At 57.7% G+C, this 14074-nt stretch overlaps 1 protein-coding gene across 1 annotated transcript in view; it reads left to right on the top strand.

Annotated features, from left to right (window-relative positions):
- The window catches only part of DRAXIN (dorsal inhibitory axon guidance protein), a 22962-nt gene extending 8888 nt beyond the window's left edge, over positions 1-14074 (top strand). The window contains exons 2-7 of the mRNA XM_084875371.1: positions 2387-2806; positions 5687-5877; positions 7091-7202; positions 7842-7931; positions 9913-10002; positions 13658-14074. Of these exons, the coding sequence (XP_084731497.1) occupies positions 2395-2806; positions 5687-5877; positions 7091-7202; positions 7842-7931; positions 9913-10002; positions 13658-13770 (1008 nt within the window). The 5' untranslated portion in view covers positions 2387-2394 and the 3' untranslated portion in view covers positions 13771-14074. The remainder of the gene's footprint in view (positions 1-2386; positions 2807-5686; positions 5878-7090; positions 7203-7841; positions 7932-9912; positions 10003-13657) is intronic.

Genomic DNA, 14074 nt, shown 5'->3' with positions numbered 1-14074 from the left:
CTCAGCCCTGGAACAATGCTTGACTGACAACCCTTTGAAACGGGCCCCTCCTCCAGCCCGGCTGCAGGAGGCCGGGCCTCCAGGACTTGCTGGAGATGAAGCGCCCTGCTGCCTGCCAGGTGGACAGGAAATCAGACCCCAGCTGCAGCATGGATGGTCTTAGGAATGGAAGGATGTGACTAGAGCAAGGAGTGTCACAAGAAGCCCATCCCAGGTCCCTCCCAGGCTGTGCCGTGGCTCCAGGGGGGATGAGATGAGAAGTGACCGGACAGCCTGTCTCTGTGGTTTCAGGAAGAGCAGAGCCGAGGGCAGTGGAGGCCCGGCCTCCCACGGGACCGGGACACGCCAGGCGGACGAAGGGACGGCAGGGCCAAGGCCAGCAGGTGGCTGGGCGAGGCTGGAGCAGCTCTTTCCCTCCCTCAGCCCCCAGCCCTCTCACAGCGGGTCAGCCTGGTCCACAGCCAGCCGCCCTGTCCCGCCTGCCCTCCCTGCTCAGGACCAGCGCCCCTCAGGCAGGGCTGGCAAAGGGGAGCCTGGGGCGAGGGCCAGTGTGGGGGCTGCAGGCCCTGAGAGGGCTGGAGGGAGATGTGTGGGACCATCACGGGGAGACGGTCACCATGGTGACCCTAATAACACACGGGCCTGAGAGTCCATGGAAATTCCATCAGCCCGGCCGGCCTGTGCCCGCCTCCTCTGGATAAAGTGAGAAGGTGCGGGGGTGGGCGCTGTGGGGGAGGCGCTGCAGGGGGTCCCCAGAGTTAGCAGACATCCCCCCCCATCCGTCCCCCAGCCACAGGCCTCAGGAACATCCGGGAGCCCGATTCTTCCTCCTAGTGGGGGAGAGCAATGGGTCCCACCAGGGAAGGCTGCTTCCAGCGGGGAACGGGGAGCAGCCAGCTCACCCGGGACAGGGGGTGGCAGACCCTGCCCGGACCCGAAGAGGCAGTGGCAGAACCCGGACGTCCGGGGAGAGCCATGTGACGGCTCCCAGCTCAGGCCTAAGAATCGCGTAAGTGACACCTCCCCGGTGTGGCCGGACCCGGAGCCTCAGCTTGCACTTCGGGAAGCGGTAGGAGCCGCGTCGGAGAGAGTTCCTGAAAGGACGGGGTGGCGTGAATTCCCCCAACGCGCTGAGCATGCCTCCTGCCTGCAGCGCGGGCTCCAACGCTGCTGCTGCTCCGTTTGCTTGAATTTGGGCTTCGAGTCAAGTCCTGGGGACTAGAGGCGTGGTTTCGAGAGGACTCAGCAGAGGCAGAGGCTTGTGCAGAGAGAGGAATGCTAGGCTCCTTGCAGCCTGGATGCTGCTGGAGCTGTTATCCCGGGACTCAGCCTCAGCACAGGTCCTCGTGGGCGGGCGGGCGGGGCTCTGTCTCGGGGACTGTCCTGTGCGTCGCTGGGTGTTTGCAGCGCTCCGGCCTCCACCCCGGAGAGTCAGTAACACTGCCTGGTTTGTTTATTTTGTTTTTGTAATGTTTTTGTTAATTTCAGAGAGAGGAAGGGAGAGGGAGACAGAAACATCAATGATGAGAGAAAATCATTGATCAGCTGCCTCCTGCACACCCCTTACTGGGGATCGATCCCAAAACCGGGGCACGTGCCCTTGGCTGGAATTGAACCTGGGACCCCTCAGTCTGCAGGCCGACACGCTACCCACTGAGCCAAACTGGCTAGTGCTGTTCCTCAGTTTATTTTGTCCATTAGATTCCATGCACTGATATCAGTGAGACCGTGTAATGCTTGTGTTTCTCTGACTGGCTCCACGTCCATTCATGCTGTCTCAAAGGATAAGAGCTTCTTTTTCATGGCTGCATAGTATTCCACGGTGTACATGTACCACAGCTTTTTTTTTTTTTTTTAATATATTTTATTGATTTTTTTTTTTTTACAGAGAGGAAGAGAGAGGGATAGAGAATTAGAAACATCGATGAGGGAGAAACATCAATCAGCTGCCTCCTGCACACCCCCTACTGGGAATGTGCCCACAACCAAGGTACATGCCCTTGACAGGAATCAAACCTGGGACCCTTCAGTCCCCAGGCCGATGCTCTATCCACTGAGCCAAACCGGTTTCGGCTACCACAGCTTTTTTATCCACTCCTCTCCTGACGGGCACTTGGGCTGTTTCCAGATCTTAGCTACTGTGCATTGTGCTGCTATGAACATAGGGGTGCATTCTTTCTGACTGGTGTTCTGGGATGACACTGCCCAGTTTCGCCGACCCCAAATGTCTGCAGACATTGCCAAATACCCCCTGGGGGCAAGGCCCCGCTGTCCCTGTGGAGAAGTCCGGGGCTGCAGGCACGTAAGGGAGGGGCTTGGGAGTGGGGAGTGGAGGAGGAGGGCTGCCCAGCTGCCCCCCCCCTCCCAATTGCTGCTTCTCTTGCAGGAGGAGCCATGGCCGGGCCCACCGCCAACGTGGCCCCCATGCTGTTCCTTGCCCTCCTGGCGCTTCTGGAGCTGAGCCTGGCGGGCTCCCCGGGCCCCGGAAGCCCCTCGCGAAGCCTCCCTGAGAATCACATCAGCCTCCCTGGCCCGGCCCTGCGGACGCCTCCGGCCAGCCACCACCCCCGGCGGGGCCTGGGCAAGAAGGAGCGGGGGCCGGGCATGCCCGGCCGGGCCCAGGATGGCGCTGCCGTCACCTCCACCAGGCAGGCCTCCAGGCTGCCCGGGGCAGGAGGCCTGCTGCAGGACAAGACTCTGCTCCTGGGGCTGGCCCTGCCCTACCCTGAGAAGGAGAGCCGGCCTCCGGGGAAGAGACGCAGCAGGGAGCACCGGAGACGCAGGGAGAGGTTGAAGCTGCACAGAGGTAGCTGGACATCTGGGACGGGGTGGGGTCTGGAGATGGGAGTGGGGGGCGTTGTGGGGGGCGGAGACGGCTTTAGGAGGGTCAGTGGGGTAAGGTCACTGGGGGGACATCCAGAGGCCCCAGAGGAGGCAGGCAATGGGCGCCCAGCGGCGTGAGGGGGTCTTACTAAAGTCAGAGGGACCTGGCAAGGGGGGGACCCGGGAGCGGCAGGGAGGGCCGTGGGGCCACAGACGCTCCGTCTTATCCGTGGATAATCCTCCCACGTCAGAGTTTGACTTTGTGTCGGACCTGAATGTACTGATGAGCCAGGGACCAGTGCAGTGCCCTCCGAGCTCATCACCATCACCTCCGAGGCACAGAGCAGGGCCGAGCGCATAGATTCTGCAGCCAGAACCTGCCCAGGTTCCTAGCTGTCTGAGTCACTGTGCCTCAGTTTCTCCCTCTGCGAAATGGGGAGAAGGGCCCCATCGAGCCTCGGCGGAGGCCCAGAGACCACGGATGGGCGGAGTGCTTGCAGTGGTGGCTGGCGAGCGGCAGGGACGGGGAGCAGGTGTTGCCGGTTGATGCTCAGCGTTTTCTTGATGCTGATCCAGTGTCCTCCAACCTGGACGTGGAGGTCCCGGGGAGGCGTCGCATCCCCATCCCTCCCGCCTCTGCCCTGCCTGTCCCTGCGGTGCTCCCCTCCCCTCAGCCCTCCGCACCTCCCTTCACAGCCCCGAGTCCCTGTGGGCATCCCGCTGCCGCTGTTCCAGGGCCCCCTCCCGTGGCCCATTCTGTCTCCCAATAAGCATTTCCCAGCAGCTGCACTCGGCTCCTCCCCTGGCCCACCTGCCTCCAGCTTCCAGCCTCTTCCTGTGACAAGACCGCCCCTAGGGGCAGGGCTCCCCTGCAGACAGGGAGCGGGAGGGGTTCAGCCTCAGCCCCGCCTCCCCCTGCAAACAGCTGGGGCTTGCTTTTCTGCCAGGCCTACTGGGACCCCCCACGTGGACAGAACACAGTCGGCAGGTGTATGTGTGGCAGTGGGGGTGGGGGGCACCTTAGATTCTCAGCCCCCTACTCCCGGATGCTGGCATGCTTGAGGGACAAGCCAGAGAGCACACATGGGCTGTGGATCCATTCAGCTCAGCTCCAGCCCCCAGCTCCAGGGGACCGGTGGGGCCCTCCTAAGAGAGTGAGTGACATGGCTCAGTGGTTGAGCATCGACCTGTGAACCAGGAGGTCACGGTTCGATTCCCCGTCAGAGCACATGCCCGGGTTGCAGGCTCGATCCCCAGTGTGGGGGGCATGCAGGAGGCAGCCGATCAATGGTTCTCTCTCACCATTGATGTTTCTCTCTCCTTCTCCTTTCCTCTCTGAAATCAATAAAAATATTTTTAAAAAATAGAGAGAGAAAGAGGAGGAGAGGGCATGGGAGCTGTGAAGTCTGGGAAACGAAAGAACAGATTCGATGGTCCGGGGTTCATTTCTGCGGAGCGGGGTGATCCCCCCAACCCAGCCAGCCTTAAAGCCAGCTCTTCCCTGAGACTAAGAGGCAGGGACGAGCCCGGGCCTCCAGCTTCTCTCAAAGCCCATGTTCCCGACCACCCCGACCCTGCCTCAGGCCCATGTGTCGTGGAAGGCGGCGTTGGTGGTTAAAAGTATTGTTTTTATACTCAGGTGGAGCTGGGTTCGAATCCAAACTTCAGCGTTACCAGCTGTGTGCCCTTGGGGAAGTCTCTCAACTTCTCTGAGCTTCTGTTTCTTTCTTTTCTTTTCTTTTTTTTTTTCTTTTTTTTCTGTGCTTCTGTTTCCTCCCTCGTGGATGAGACTGACCGAGTACCTACCTCCCAGAGCTCCTGCAGAGCTCACGAAATAACGCTAGTCCCACAGGACGGGGCGGGCACACACAGCAGGCACTCGGCAGACAGCGCATGGTCATCACGTGTGTGATGGGCCTCCGCTCTCACCGTCCAGACTTCTCAGAGGCCCCCCGCCTGCAACGCCTCTCAGCCTTCGCTCGCTGCTCCTCTACTTAAGCTTGGCCTCCTCCAGGGAGACTTCCGTGTGAATCTTTTTTTTTTTTTTAATGTTTTATTGATTTTTTACAGAGAGGAAGAGAGAGGGACAGAGAGTTAGAAACATTGATGAGAGAATCATCGATCAGCTGCCTCTTGCACCACCCCTGCTGGTGATGTGCCCGCGACCAAGGTGCATGCTCTTGGCCAGAATCGAACCTGGGACCCTTGAGTCCACAGGCTGACGCTCTGTCCACTGAGCCAAACCGGTTAGGGCCGTGTGAATCTTATTAGTTCCCATTTGTTGTACTTACACCCTGGGCTGCACCCGCCATCCCAGACGTGGGCTTACTATAATGTTGCTTTAGATCAGTGTTTCTCAAACTTCTCTCATGATGAGAATCACCTGGTGGAGTTGTTTAAATACAGATTCCTGAATCCCAACTAAGAAGTGTTAAACTAGAATTTTTTGGAACATATAGGTAAAATTGTTCTAGCACTAAGTTAAGTATACAATTTTACCTATATGTTCCCCAAAATTCTAGTTTAGCACTTCTTAGTTGGGATTGAGGAATCTGTATTTTAACAACTCCACCAGGTGATTCTCATCATGAGAGAAGTTTGGGAAACACTGCTTTAGATTGAGAATCCTTGGGCTGTCTCCCCAGCAACACTGCACGTTCACCCCAGACACCACCCCCCCCCCCTTCCCCCAGGCCCCGGTTTCCACCGTCCCGGGAGAGTGGGCAGCAGGGATGTTGGGGAGCCAGGCTGTCAGACGTGTCACGTGATGCCTCCACCCCCTTGTGTGCGGCAGGAAATGTGGGTTGGCCGGTGAGGGGTGGTGAGCAGACAGAGGCCCCGTGTTTCCTATTCCATCCCTCAGGCCGAGCCGTGGTCCGAGGCCCCAGCTCCCTGATGAAGAAGGCGGAGCTCCCCGAAGACCAGGCGCTGGACGCTGCCATGGAGGAGTCGTCCACCAGCCTGGCCCCTACCCTTCTCTACCTCACCACCTCGGAGGCAGCGCCTGCCACGGAGGAGTCCCTGATCCTGCCGGTCCCATCCCTGTGGCCCCAGGTGAGGCCTCGGAGCCCCGGTGTCCTTGAGAACCACATCGTGCAGATCCCTCTTAGTCACTTTGGGAGACTGAGGCACGGGGCCTGGGAGGACATGGGTGGAGGCCCCTGGGGTGAGCTGGAAGCCAGGTCTCCTGGTGCCCGTCCAGCCCAGCTACAGCCCAGTGGGCACTCTGTCCTGAATGGTCCTGGGGTAAGGTGATCAGATGTCCCGCTTTTGGCAAGACAGTCCTGATTTTTAGCAATTTGTCCCACATCCTGCAGCGTTTTAAAAAAGTCCCGATTTTTCTGAAAGAATTGGGACTTTTTTAAAACGCCGTGGGACTTGGGACACATTGTTAAAAATCGGGACTGTCCCGCCAAAAGCGGGATGTCTGGTCACCTTATCCTGGGGGCTCACTCTGGGGACAGCCAAGGAGGCCAGCGCCCGCTCAGCACCCTGGTCTGTGCGTGGAGAAGAGCGAGGCTCGTGGCAAAGCTTTTTAAGCATACGGGAAAGTACAGAGAAGAACAACACGGCACAAAGCCCCGCCCCCACAGCCCGGAGCTGACAAGCGTTAGTTAGCACGCCTGCTTCAGCCCTTCAGGAAGATGTGTGGAGGAGCAGGCAGCACCTGCGGCCTGTGTGCTTCCGCTGGCCAACAGACACCGGGAACCCGAGAGTTCATGGCGTCAGCCTTGCAATTAGCACGACGCACCTCATTGCACCTCTTGTGTCGCTTTGCAGTATTTTTCAAAATAGTATCACCTAGCCCTCACCGGTTTGGCTCAGCGGATCGAGCGTCGGCCTGCGGACTGAAGGGTCCCGGGTTTGATTCCGGTCAGGAGCACATGTCTTGGTTGCAGGCTCGATCCCCAGTAGGGGATGTGCAGGAGACTCTCTCTCATCATTGATGTTTTTATATATATCTCTCTCTCCCTCTCCCTCTCCCTTCCTCTCTGAAATCAATAAAAATATATCTAAAGTACTAATATTATCTAAGACGATCAATAACATCAATAAGTAGAAGAAGAAAAACTTTACTTTTTAGCAGATCTTTCTTATCCTCTTTTGGGGTCTTGCACCCCCTGAGATTCTGAGAAAAGCTATTTTTTAAAATACGTCCCCAGGCTGGGCTCTGGCAGAGGGTGAGCTGGCCTCTGAGGAGCCCTCCCTTGCCCTCTGGCCCTGGGGCCCCACATTTCCGCTCCCCCCTCTGCACCGCCTTCCGCAGGCCCAGCCCCGGCCTGACGGGGAGGTGATGCCCACGCTGGACATGGCCTTGTTCGACTGGACCGATTACGAGGACTTAAAGCCCGAGGCCTGGCCCTCCGCCAGAAAGAAAGGTACGTCCACCCCCCCAACCGGCGGGGCTCAGTGGCCGAGCACCGACCTGTGACCTAGGAGATCAGGGTTCGGTTCCCAGTCAGGACACATCCCCAGTAGGGGATGTGCAGGAGGCAGCTGATCAATGATGCTCTCTCATCATTGATGTTTCTTTCTCTCTCTCCCTCTCCCTTTTTCTCTGAAATGAATAAAAATGTAAAAAAAAAAAATGAAACAATTTTAAAAATCTTAAATAAAAAACAAAAACAAGAAAAGTACGTCCATCTACCCACCACCCCGTGCCCGGGTCCCCTCCCCTCCCCCAGCCTGACCTCAGATGTCCAAAGTGGGGGATGGGTGGGGCATGGAGGCCACACTGCGATGCGCTCCCCACATGGAAATGCCACTGTGGTGAACTTACCACATGCCAGCTCATTCCGCGTATCAACTCATTTCACCCTAAAACACACACACACACACACACACAAAAAACAAATGTGAGGTCTGTGCTATCCATGAGCCCGTTTTGGAAAAGAGGCGGCTGAGGGGCGTCCCCGCCACACTGTGGGATGGCGGAACGTGCACTCCGACACCAGCATCGTGTGCCGCTCTCTGCCCCGCTGGGCGGCAGCTTCTGACCACGATCTTCCTGTCCCCAGAGAAGGCCCAGGGTAAACTCTTTGGTGACGGCAACGAGACGTCCCCAGCCGAAGGGGAGCCGTGCGACCATCACCACGACTGTCTGCCAGGTACCGAACCGGCGTCACGTTCAAGGCACCGGGCTGGGTGCTGGGCACTGGGTGCTGGGTGCTGGGCACTGGGTGCTGGGTGCTGGGGCCTGAGGTGGGGGAGGTGGGCCTTCCCAGGCACACGCAGGGGCCTGTGGGTTCAGGACCCTCTCGGGGTCATACGTAGCAACAACTCCAGCTACCCTCCACGGAGAGTTGTTGGAACACTTAACCTTCGGAGCACCCAGAGAAAGAGACTCTGTTTGGATGGCTGTTTTGCAGACTCTTCCAGCAGCTGAATGAGCAATGTGTCTCCCTGGGGGGTGTGCTGGTTCTCAGGCAAGGAAACTGGGCCTCAGAGGGTGGGTCTCAGCCAAGGTCACCCAGCTGGGAGGTGGCTCAACCCTGAGTCCTGAGGAGCCACTGCCCCATGTGCTGACCCCTCTCTCCACTTCCTCCTGAAGTCTGGCCAGGCTTGATGCTCCCCTTGGCCCATCATGATGCTGCCCGGCTTTTTGTGGCTGTTCCCATGCCATCCTCGCCCCGTCCGGCAGCTCTGCCCATCAAGACGGAAAGCGAGGGGCTGGTGTTTTGACTGTGCCCTCACCTCCAGGGGCATCTCCTGAGGTGGAGTGAGATATGTAGGGGGTTGGGGGTTGTAAAGTCTCAGGGGGAAAAGAGGGGGAGGAGCAGGAATGGCAAGGAAACCTAGGATGCAGTCTTGGCCCATCCCTGTTACCCCCCCCCCCACCCTCCCCTACCCCTCCGCCATTGCTGGGACTGCTCAGGAGATAGCGTGACATGGGCCCAGGGTGACATCCTGAAGACTAAGTTGACCAGACGTTCCGCTTTGGCGGGTCAGTCCCAATTTTGAACAATTTGTCCCGCGTCCCGGACTTTTTAAGAAGTCCCGATTTTTATTTTATTTTTTTATTTTTTTATTTTTTGTAAAATATATATATATATATATATATATATATTTTAATGATTTTGTACAGAGAGGAAGGGAGAGAGATAGAGAGCTAGAAACATCGATGAGAGAGAGTCATCGATCAGCTGCCTCTTGCACACCCCTACTGGGGATATGCCCGCAACCAAGGTACATGCCCTTGACCGGAATCGAACCCGGGACCCTTCAGTCCCCAAGCCGACGCTCTATCCATTGAGCCAAACCGGTTTCGGCAGAAGTCCCGATTTTTAAAAACGCCACGGGACGCAGGACAAATGGTTAGAAGTCGGGACATTTGGTCACCTTACTGAAGACGCTGACAGCTAACTGCCCTCCTCACTGCTGGCACCACACGCCCCCTGGATCTTGGAGGGAGATCCCAGCAATACACCCCCAGGGGGACACATTGCTCATGCAGCGGCTGGAAGAGTCTGCAAAACAGCCATCCAGTCAGCTTGTGGCATTGCGTGAGCCCGACCCCCAGCTCCGCGAGGGCAGTGTGCTTCCCAAACCATTGTTTTCACCGCGGGAAGAAAAGGCTGGAGTTTGGGCCAACAACCGGACAGCCCCTCGGAGAGGGGGCTCCAGGGTGGGCGGGGCCGGCCCTGGGCCTGCCTTGGGGGATCTCGCTGCTCTCCGGGGGGCTTCCGTGTCTCCATCTGTCCAAAGAGGACGTTGGTGTCCATGACCCTGGAGGCTCCCGCAGCTCCACGCCACCGACTCCACACCTGGCCACCCCCAGCTGTCCTGCCCGCCCCCAGCTGTCCTGCCCGCTGTCCCCGGGAGGTGATCCCCGATGCTCTGCTCCCCCCGAGATCTATCCATTGTCCGTCCAGGGCAGCTGGATCACTGCCACCCGCCCGCAGGGCCCTCAGCCATGACAGCCATCAGTGGTTCCGGCTGGGAGCCTTGCAGGCCAGATGGCCCACCCTGCCAGGGCATGGCCCTGCGGCGGTGACGATGGACCTCCTGTCCGGGGGGGACCGTGTGCCGGGCGTGGGGGGGCGAGGGGTCCACTCGGCCTGGCTGACCACGTGTGCGTGCTGTTGGCAGGGACCTGCTGTGACCTGCGGGGGCACCTCTGCACGCCCCACAACCGGGGCCTCAACAACAAGTGCTTCGACGACTGCATGTGTGCGGAAGGTGAGCCTGGACCCCCCCTCCCAGGAGGGGGAGAGGCGGGGCTTCCCTCATGCTCCGAAGCTGGGTCTGCTGGGATCCGGGACAGGATTTCCTGGCAGAGGTGGCCGGAGGGGCTGCAGTGGGAGAATCCCCGGGGAGCCGCCGCCGGGAGCAGGGAAAGTGTTGCTGGGTGCCTTCCCAATCTGAGAACTCATTCTGTCTCCATGCTGCCTGGTGTCGTTTCTCCGACTTGCTTTTCTCGCCTCTCAAAATACAAGCTGGCTGCGTCTCCCGCGATGGGAGGCGAGAGGAGAGAGGAGACTATCTCTTTAAAGAAGATCAAACGCGAGAAGGCTGGCGCTTTCAGGCCAGAACTCTACCCCAGGGGAGGCTTCCAAGTGCGATACCAGGCGGGTGTGTGTGTGTGTGTGTGTGTGTGTGTGTGTGTGTGTGTGTGTGTTTCCCAGCACAGCTCAGCCCAGGATGCACTGGGCCGGCGGCTTCAGCTTTAACCTCGGAGCGCCCCCCTGGAGCGGCAGGTGCCCTCCTGCCAGGGCGGCCTGGGCTCTGTGCTGAGCACTTGGCTCACATTATCCTCCTTACCCTCCTTCATCCTGAATCCTCCCTCTTCTTAACCCGCACAGCCATCCGGGGAGGGAGCGGTTACCACCTCCATTTTACACATCAGCACACGGAGGCACAGAGAGGCTCAGGGACTTGCCCAAACTCACACAGCTCGGACAGGAGGAGAATGTTTTTAATTTTGCATTCTGACACTTTTCAAACATGTGGAGTCGCCAGAACAGTAGTCACTATAACAACGAACCCCCGTTTCACATCCCCCAGCTTCAATCGTTGCAAATTTGCCCTGGCTGGTTTGGCTCAGTGGATAGAGCATCAGCCTGGGGACTGAAGGGTCCCAGGTTTGACTCCGGTGAAGGGCATGTGCTTTGGTTGCGGGCACATCCCCAGTAAGGGGTGTGCAGGAGGCAGCTGGTCGATGTTTCTCTCATCTAGCTCTCAATCCCTCTCTGTAAAAAAATCAGTTAGATATATTTTTTAAGAAAAACAAAGACAAAAAAATAATTGCCGACTCACTGCCAATCTATGATGTCTCTTCCCTGCCCAGTCCCACCATTCCAATATAATTTTGATGCAACTCCTGGGAGTTGAGAGAGATTTTGTCTGTGAATATTTCAGTGTATATCTCTGCAAGATAAGCACTCTTACAGGAACAAAATACCGAAAATGAACGATAATTACTCAGTACCATTCAGCATCCAATTGGTGTCCGTATCTCCTGGGCGGGAGAGTTTGGTCTCAGTGCCTCTGTTAACCGTCCTCAGACACATGCCCCATTTCTGCTCACATCAGGCTAACCGTTATCTGCTGTGAAAGCAGTAACACAGTGTCTGTCCCGTTATCCGTGCAGCCACGCATTTGGGAGGTAGTTACTGAGCACCTGCCGTGCGTCTGGTGCTGCTCTGGATGCTGGGATTCAGCAGCTCAGAGGAGGGCAAGTCCTGCACCCAGAGAGCCCATCCCAGGGACAAAGCACCTTCTCTCCCCGCCCAGGGAGATGGGCGCCTTTGGGAGCAGTAAGGGCTGTGAGGAAAATAGTCCGGGGGTCTGCTGAAAAGGAGAACATTGGGTTGTTACAGAAACGGGGGGGCAGGAGTGGACAGTGGGCCCAGCCACCTGAAGAGGGCGGCTGTCGGGGAGAACATCCAGGCGAGAGGCAGGGGACCGGACCGGCAAGGGCCTCGGAGAGGAGCAAGGCGGGTGTGCTGACTGGGCCCCCGGTGGCCACGGGGAAGGTGGCACGTGGGAGGTGGGGGAGGCTTGTGGGGAGGACCGAGCAGGACCTTGTTGGCCTTGTTTGATTTCTGATGGGCAGTTGCAGGCAGATTGTCACTGGGGGAGGGACATGGTCTGGCTGTGGGCTTAACAGTTCACTATGGCTGTAGGGGCAGGAATGGAGACAGGAAGGCCCAGCTGGGAGGGGAGAGGGGGTGGAGGCAGCAGGAGTGGAAGATGGGGGATGCTGGGAAGCTGCCTTTGGTACTTGTGTGCAGGGCGGAGGCCCCATGTCACAGAGGAGGAGACTGAGGTGCCGAGTGGGCAGGAGGCACTCCGGTCCAGGGAGCCCAGAACAGCGTTAAGGTCAAACCGCAGTCCTTGGCCTCCAGGTCCAGACCCCCTAGGTGAGGGGGATGGGCCCTGCTGAGCTGCACATGCCCAGTTGGTGCCTGGCTGGATGCTCAATGGTGGCCTCTCTGCCCAGGGATCAATCCTCCCTCCCTCCCTCTCTTCTTTCCCTCCTTCCTTCCTTATTTCCCTGTTCCCTCCTTCCCTCCTCTCTCTCCCTCCCTCCTTCCATTCCTTCCTTCCTTCCTTCCCTCCCTCCCTTCCTCTCTCCCTCCCTCCTGGGCCTCAGGTGGGAGAGGACAGCATCCAAAGGCTGTGTCTACAGACAAAGCCCCATCTGCTCCTTCCGCTGGTCCCTCATACTGGGCGGCTCCATCAAAAGTCTTGCTTCCTCCCTGGAGACTGAGGCTCAGAAAAATGAGGAGCGGAAGTGACAGTTCAGGCAGCTCATTGACGATGGTCCGGGAAGAGGCTGTCACCAGGATGCCACACCAGAGAGATCTAGGGGGACCAGGAACCCTCATGGGGACCATATCCCAAAACGGCAGACACACTGTGCCCTGACCAGGACCAAACCTGAGACCGTTCGGTTTGCAGGACGATGCTCTAACTAACCGAGCCACCCGGCCGGGGCTTCATCGACTTTTTTAGAGCATTTTTGGGTTTACAGAAAAATTGTGCAGGAAATACAGAGTTATCCTCCTACAGTTTCCTCTATTATTATCTCCCGTTAGTGCTGCACACTTTCCACAAGTGAATAGTTCATCTTGATACGTTGTTATTATTATATTCAAGAAGAGCAGTTTGTTTTATATTTGTTGCTTCTAAAAAGGGAGAGAGAAGCATTGATTTGTTCATTATTTATGCATTCATTGTTTGATTCTTGCATGTGCCCTGGCCAAGGATTTAAACCAAAACCTTGGTGCTTAGGGATGATGCTCTAACCCAGTGGTCGGCAAACTCATTAGTCAGCAGAGCCAAATATCAACAAAACAATGATTGAAATTTCTTTTGAGAGCCGAATTTCTTAAACTTAAACTACTGTATATAGGGAAGTACATTGCTATTAACTTCATTAGGGTACTCCTAAGCTGGCCTTTGCTAAAAACTCAAGGGGCCAAAGAGCCGCATGTGGCTTGCGAGCCGCAGTTTGCCGACCACTGCTCTCACCAACTGAGCTACCAGGCAGGGTGATGCATTATTATTGTTAACTGAGGTCCATCGTATACATTAGGGTCTGCTCTTCGTGCTGTACCTCCTGTGGTTTTTGATGAATGCATGATGACAGGCACCCACCATTACCGCGTCACACAGAACAGTTCCTGGACCTCCATGTCCCCTGTGCTCCATCTCTTCACCCCTCCCTGCCTCCACATTCAGGCTGTGTGGTGGGGTGAGTTGGTTGTAGGGCAGAATGAAGAAGAGGCTGGTGGTGAGAGGGCGCAGGGTCCCAGAGGGTGTGCAGGGGAGAGCATGGGGAGAGGACTGGCCCCATGCACCCCTGACCCCCTTGCCTCTCTCTGTTCAGGGCTGCGCTGCTACGCCAAGTTCCACCGGAACCGCAGGGTCACCCGGAGGAAGGGGCGCTGTGTGGAGCCCGAGACGGCCAACGGCGACCAGGGCTCCTTCATCAACGTCTAGTGGCCCCGGCGGAGGCGCCTCCCGCAGGCCTGGGGGGACCGAGCGCTGGAGGTTTGGAGGAGCGACAGTTTGTTTGTAACTGGCAGCGGGAGAGCACACGGAGACCAGATGTCTGAGGCTGCAGGCTCGGACCCACGACCCCATCCAGGAGCTGCAGCCCCAGGAGGGAGCACTGGGGAACTGCCTCTGCCCTGGAGCCAGCAACCCTTCTGCACCCACAGCCCTGGGGGACCCGCAGGGCTGAGCAACCGCGGTGGCAATGTCGATAGTGCCCTCTACTGTCCGATCGCAGCACTGCAGCAGC

Source organism: Pipistrellus hanaki (assembly GCF_964339955.1).
Source record: "Pipistrellus hanaki genome assembly, chromosome: 2".
NCBI lineage: Eukaryota > Metazoa > Chordata > Mammalia > Chiroptera > Vespertilionidae > Pipistrellus > Pipistrellus hanaki.
The sequence above is the reverse complement of the archived record's forward strand: the minus strand, read 5'-3'. Positions and strand labels throughout refer to the sequence as shown.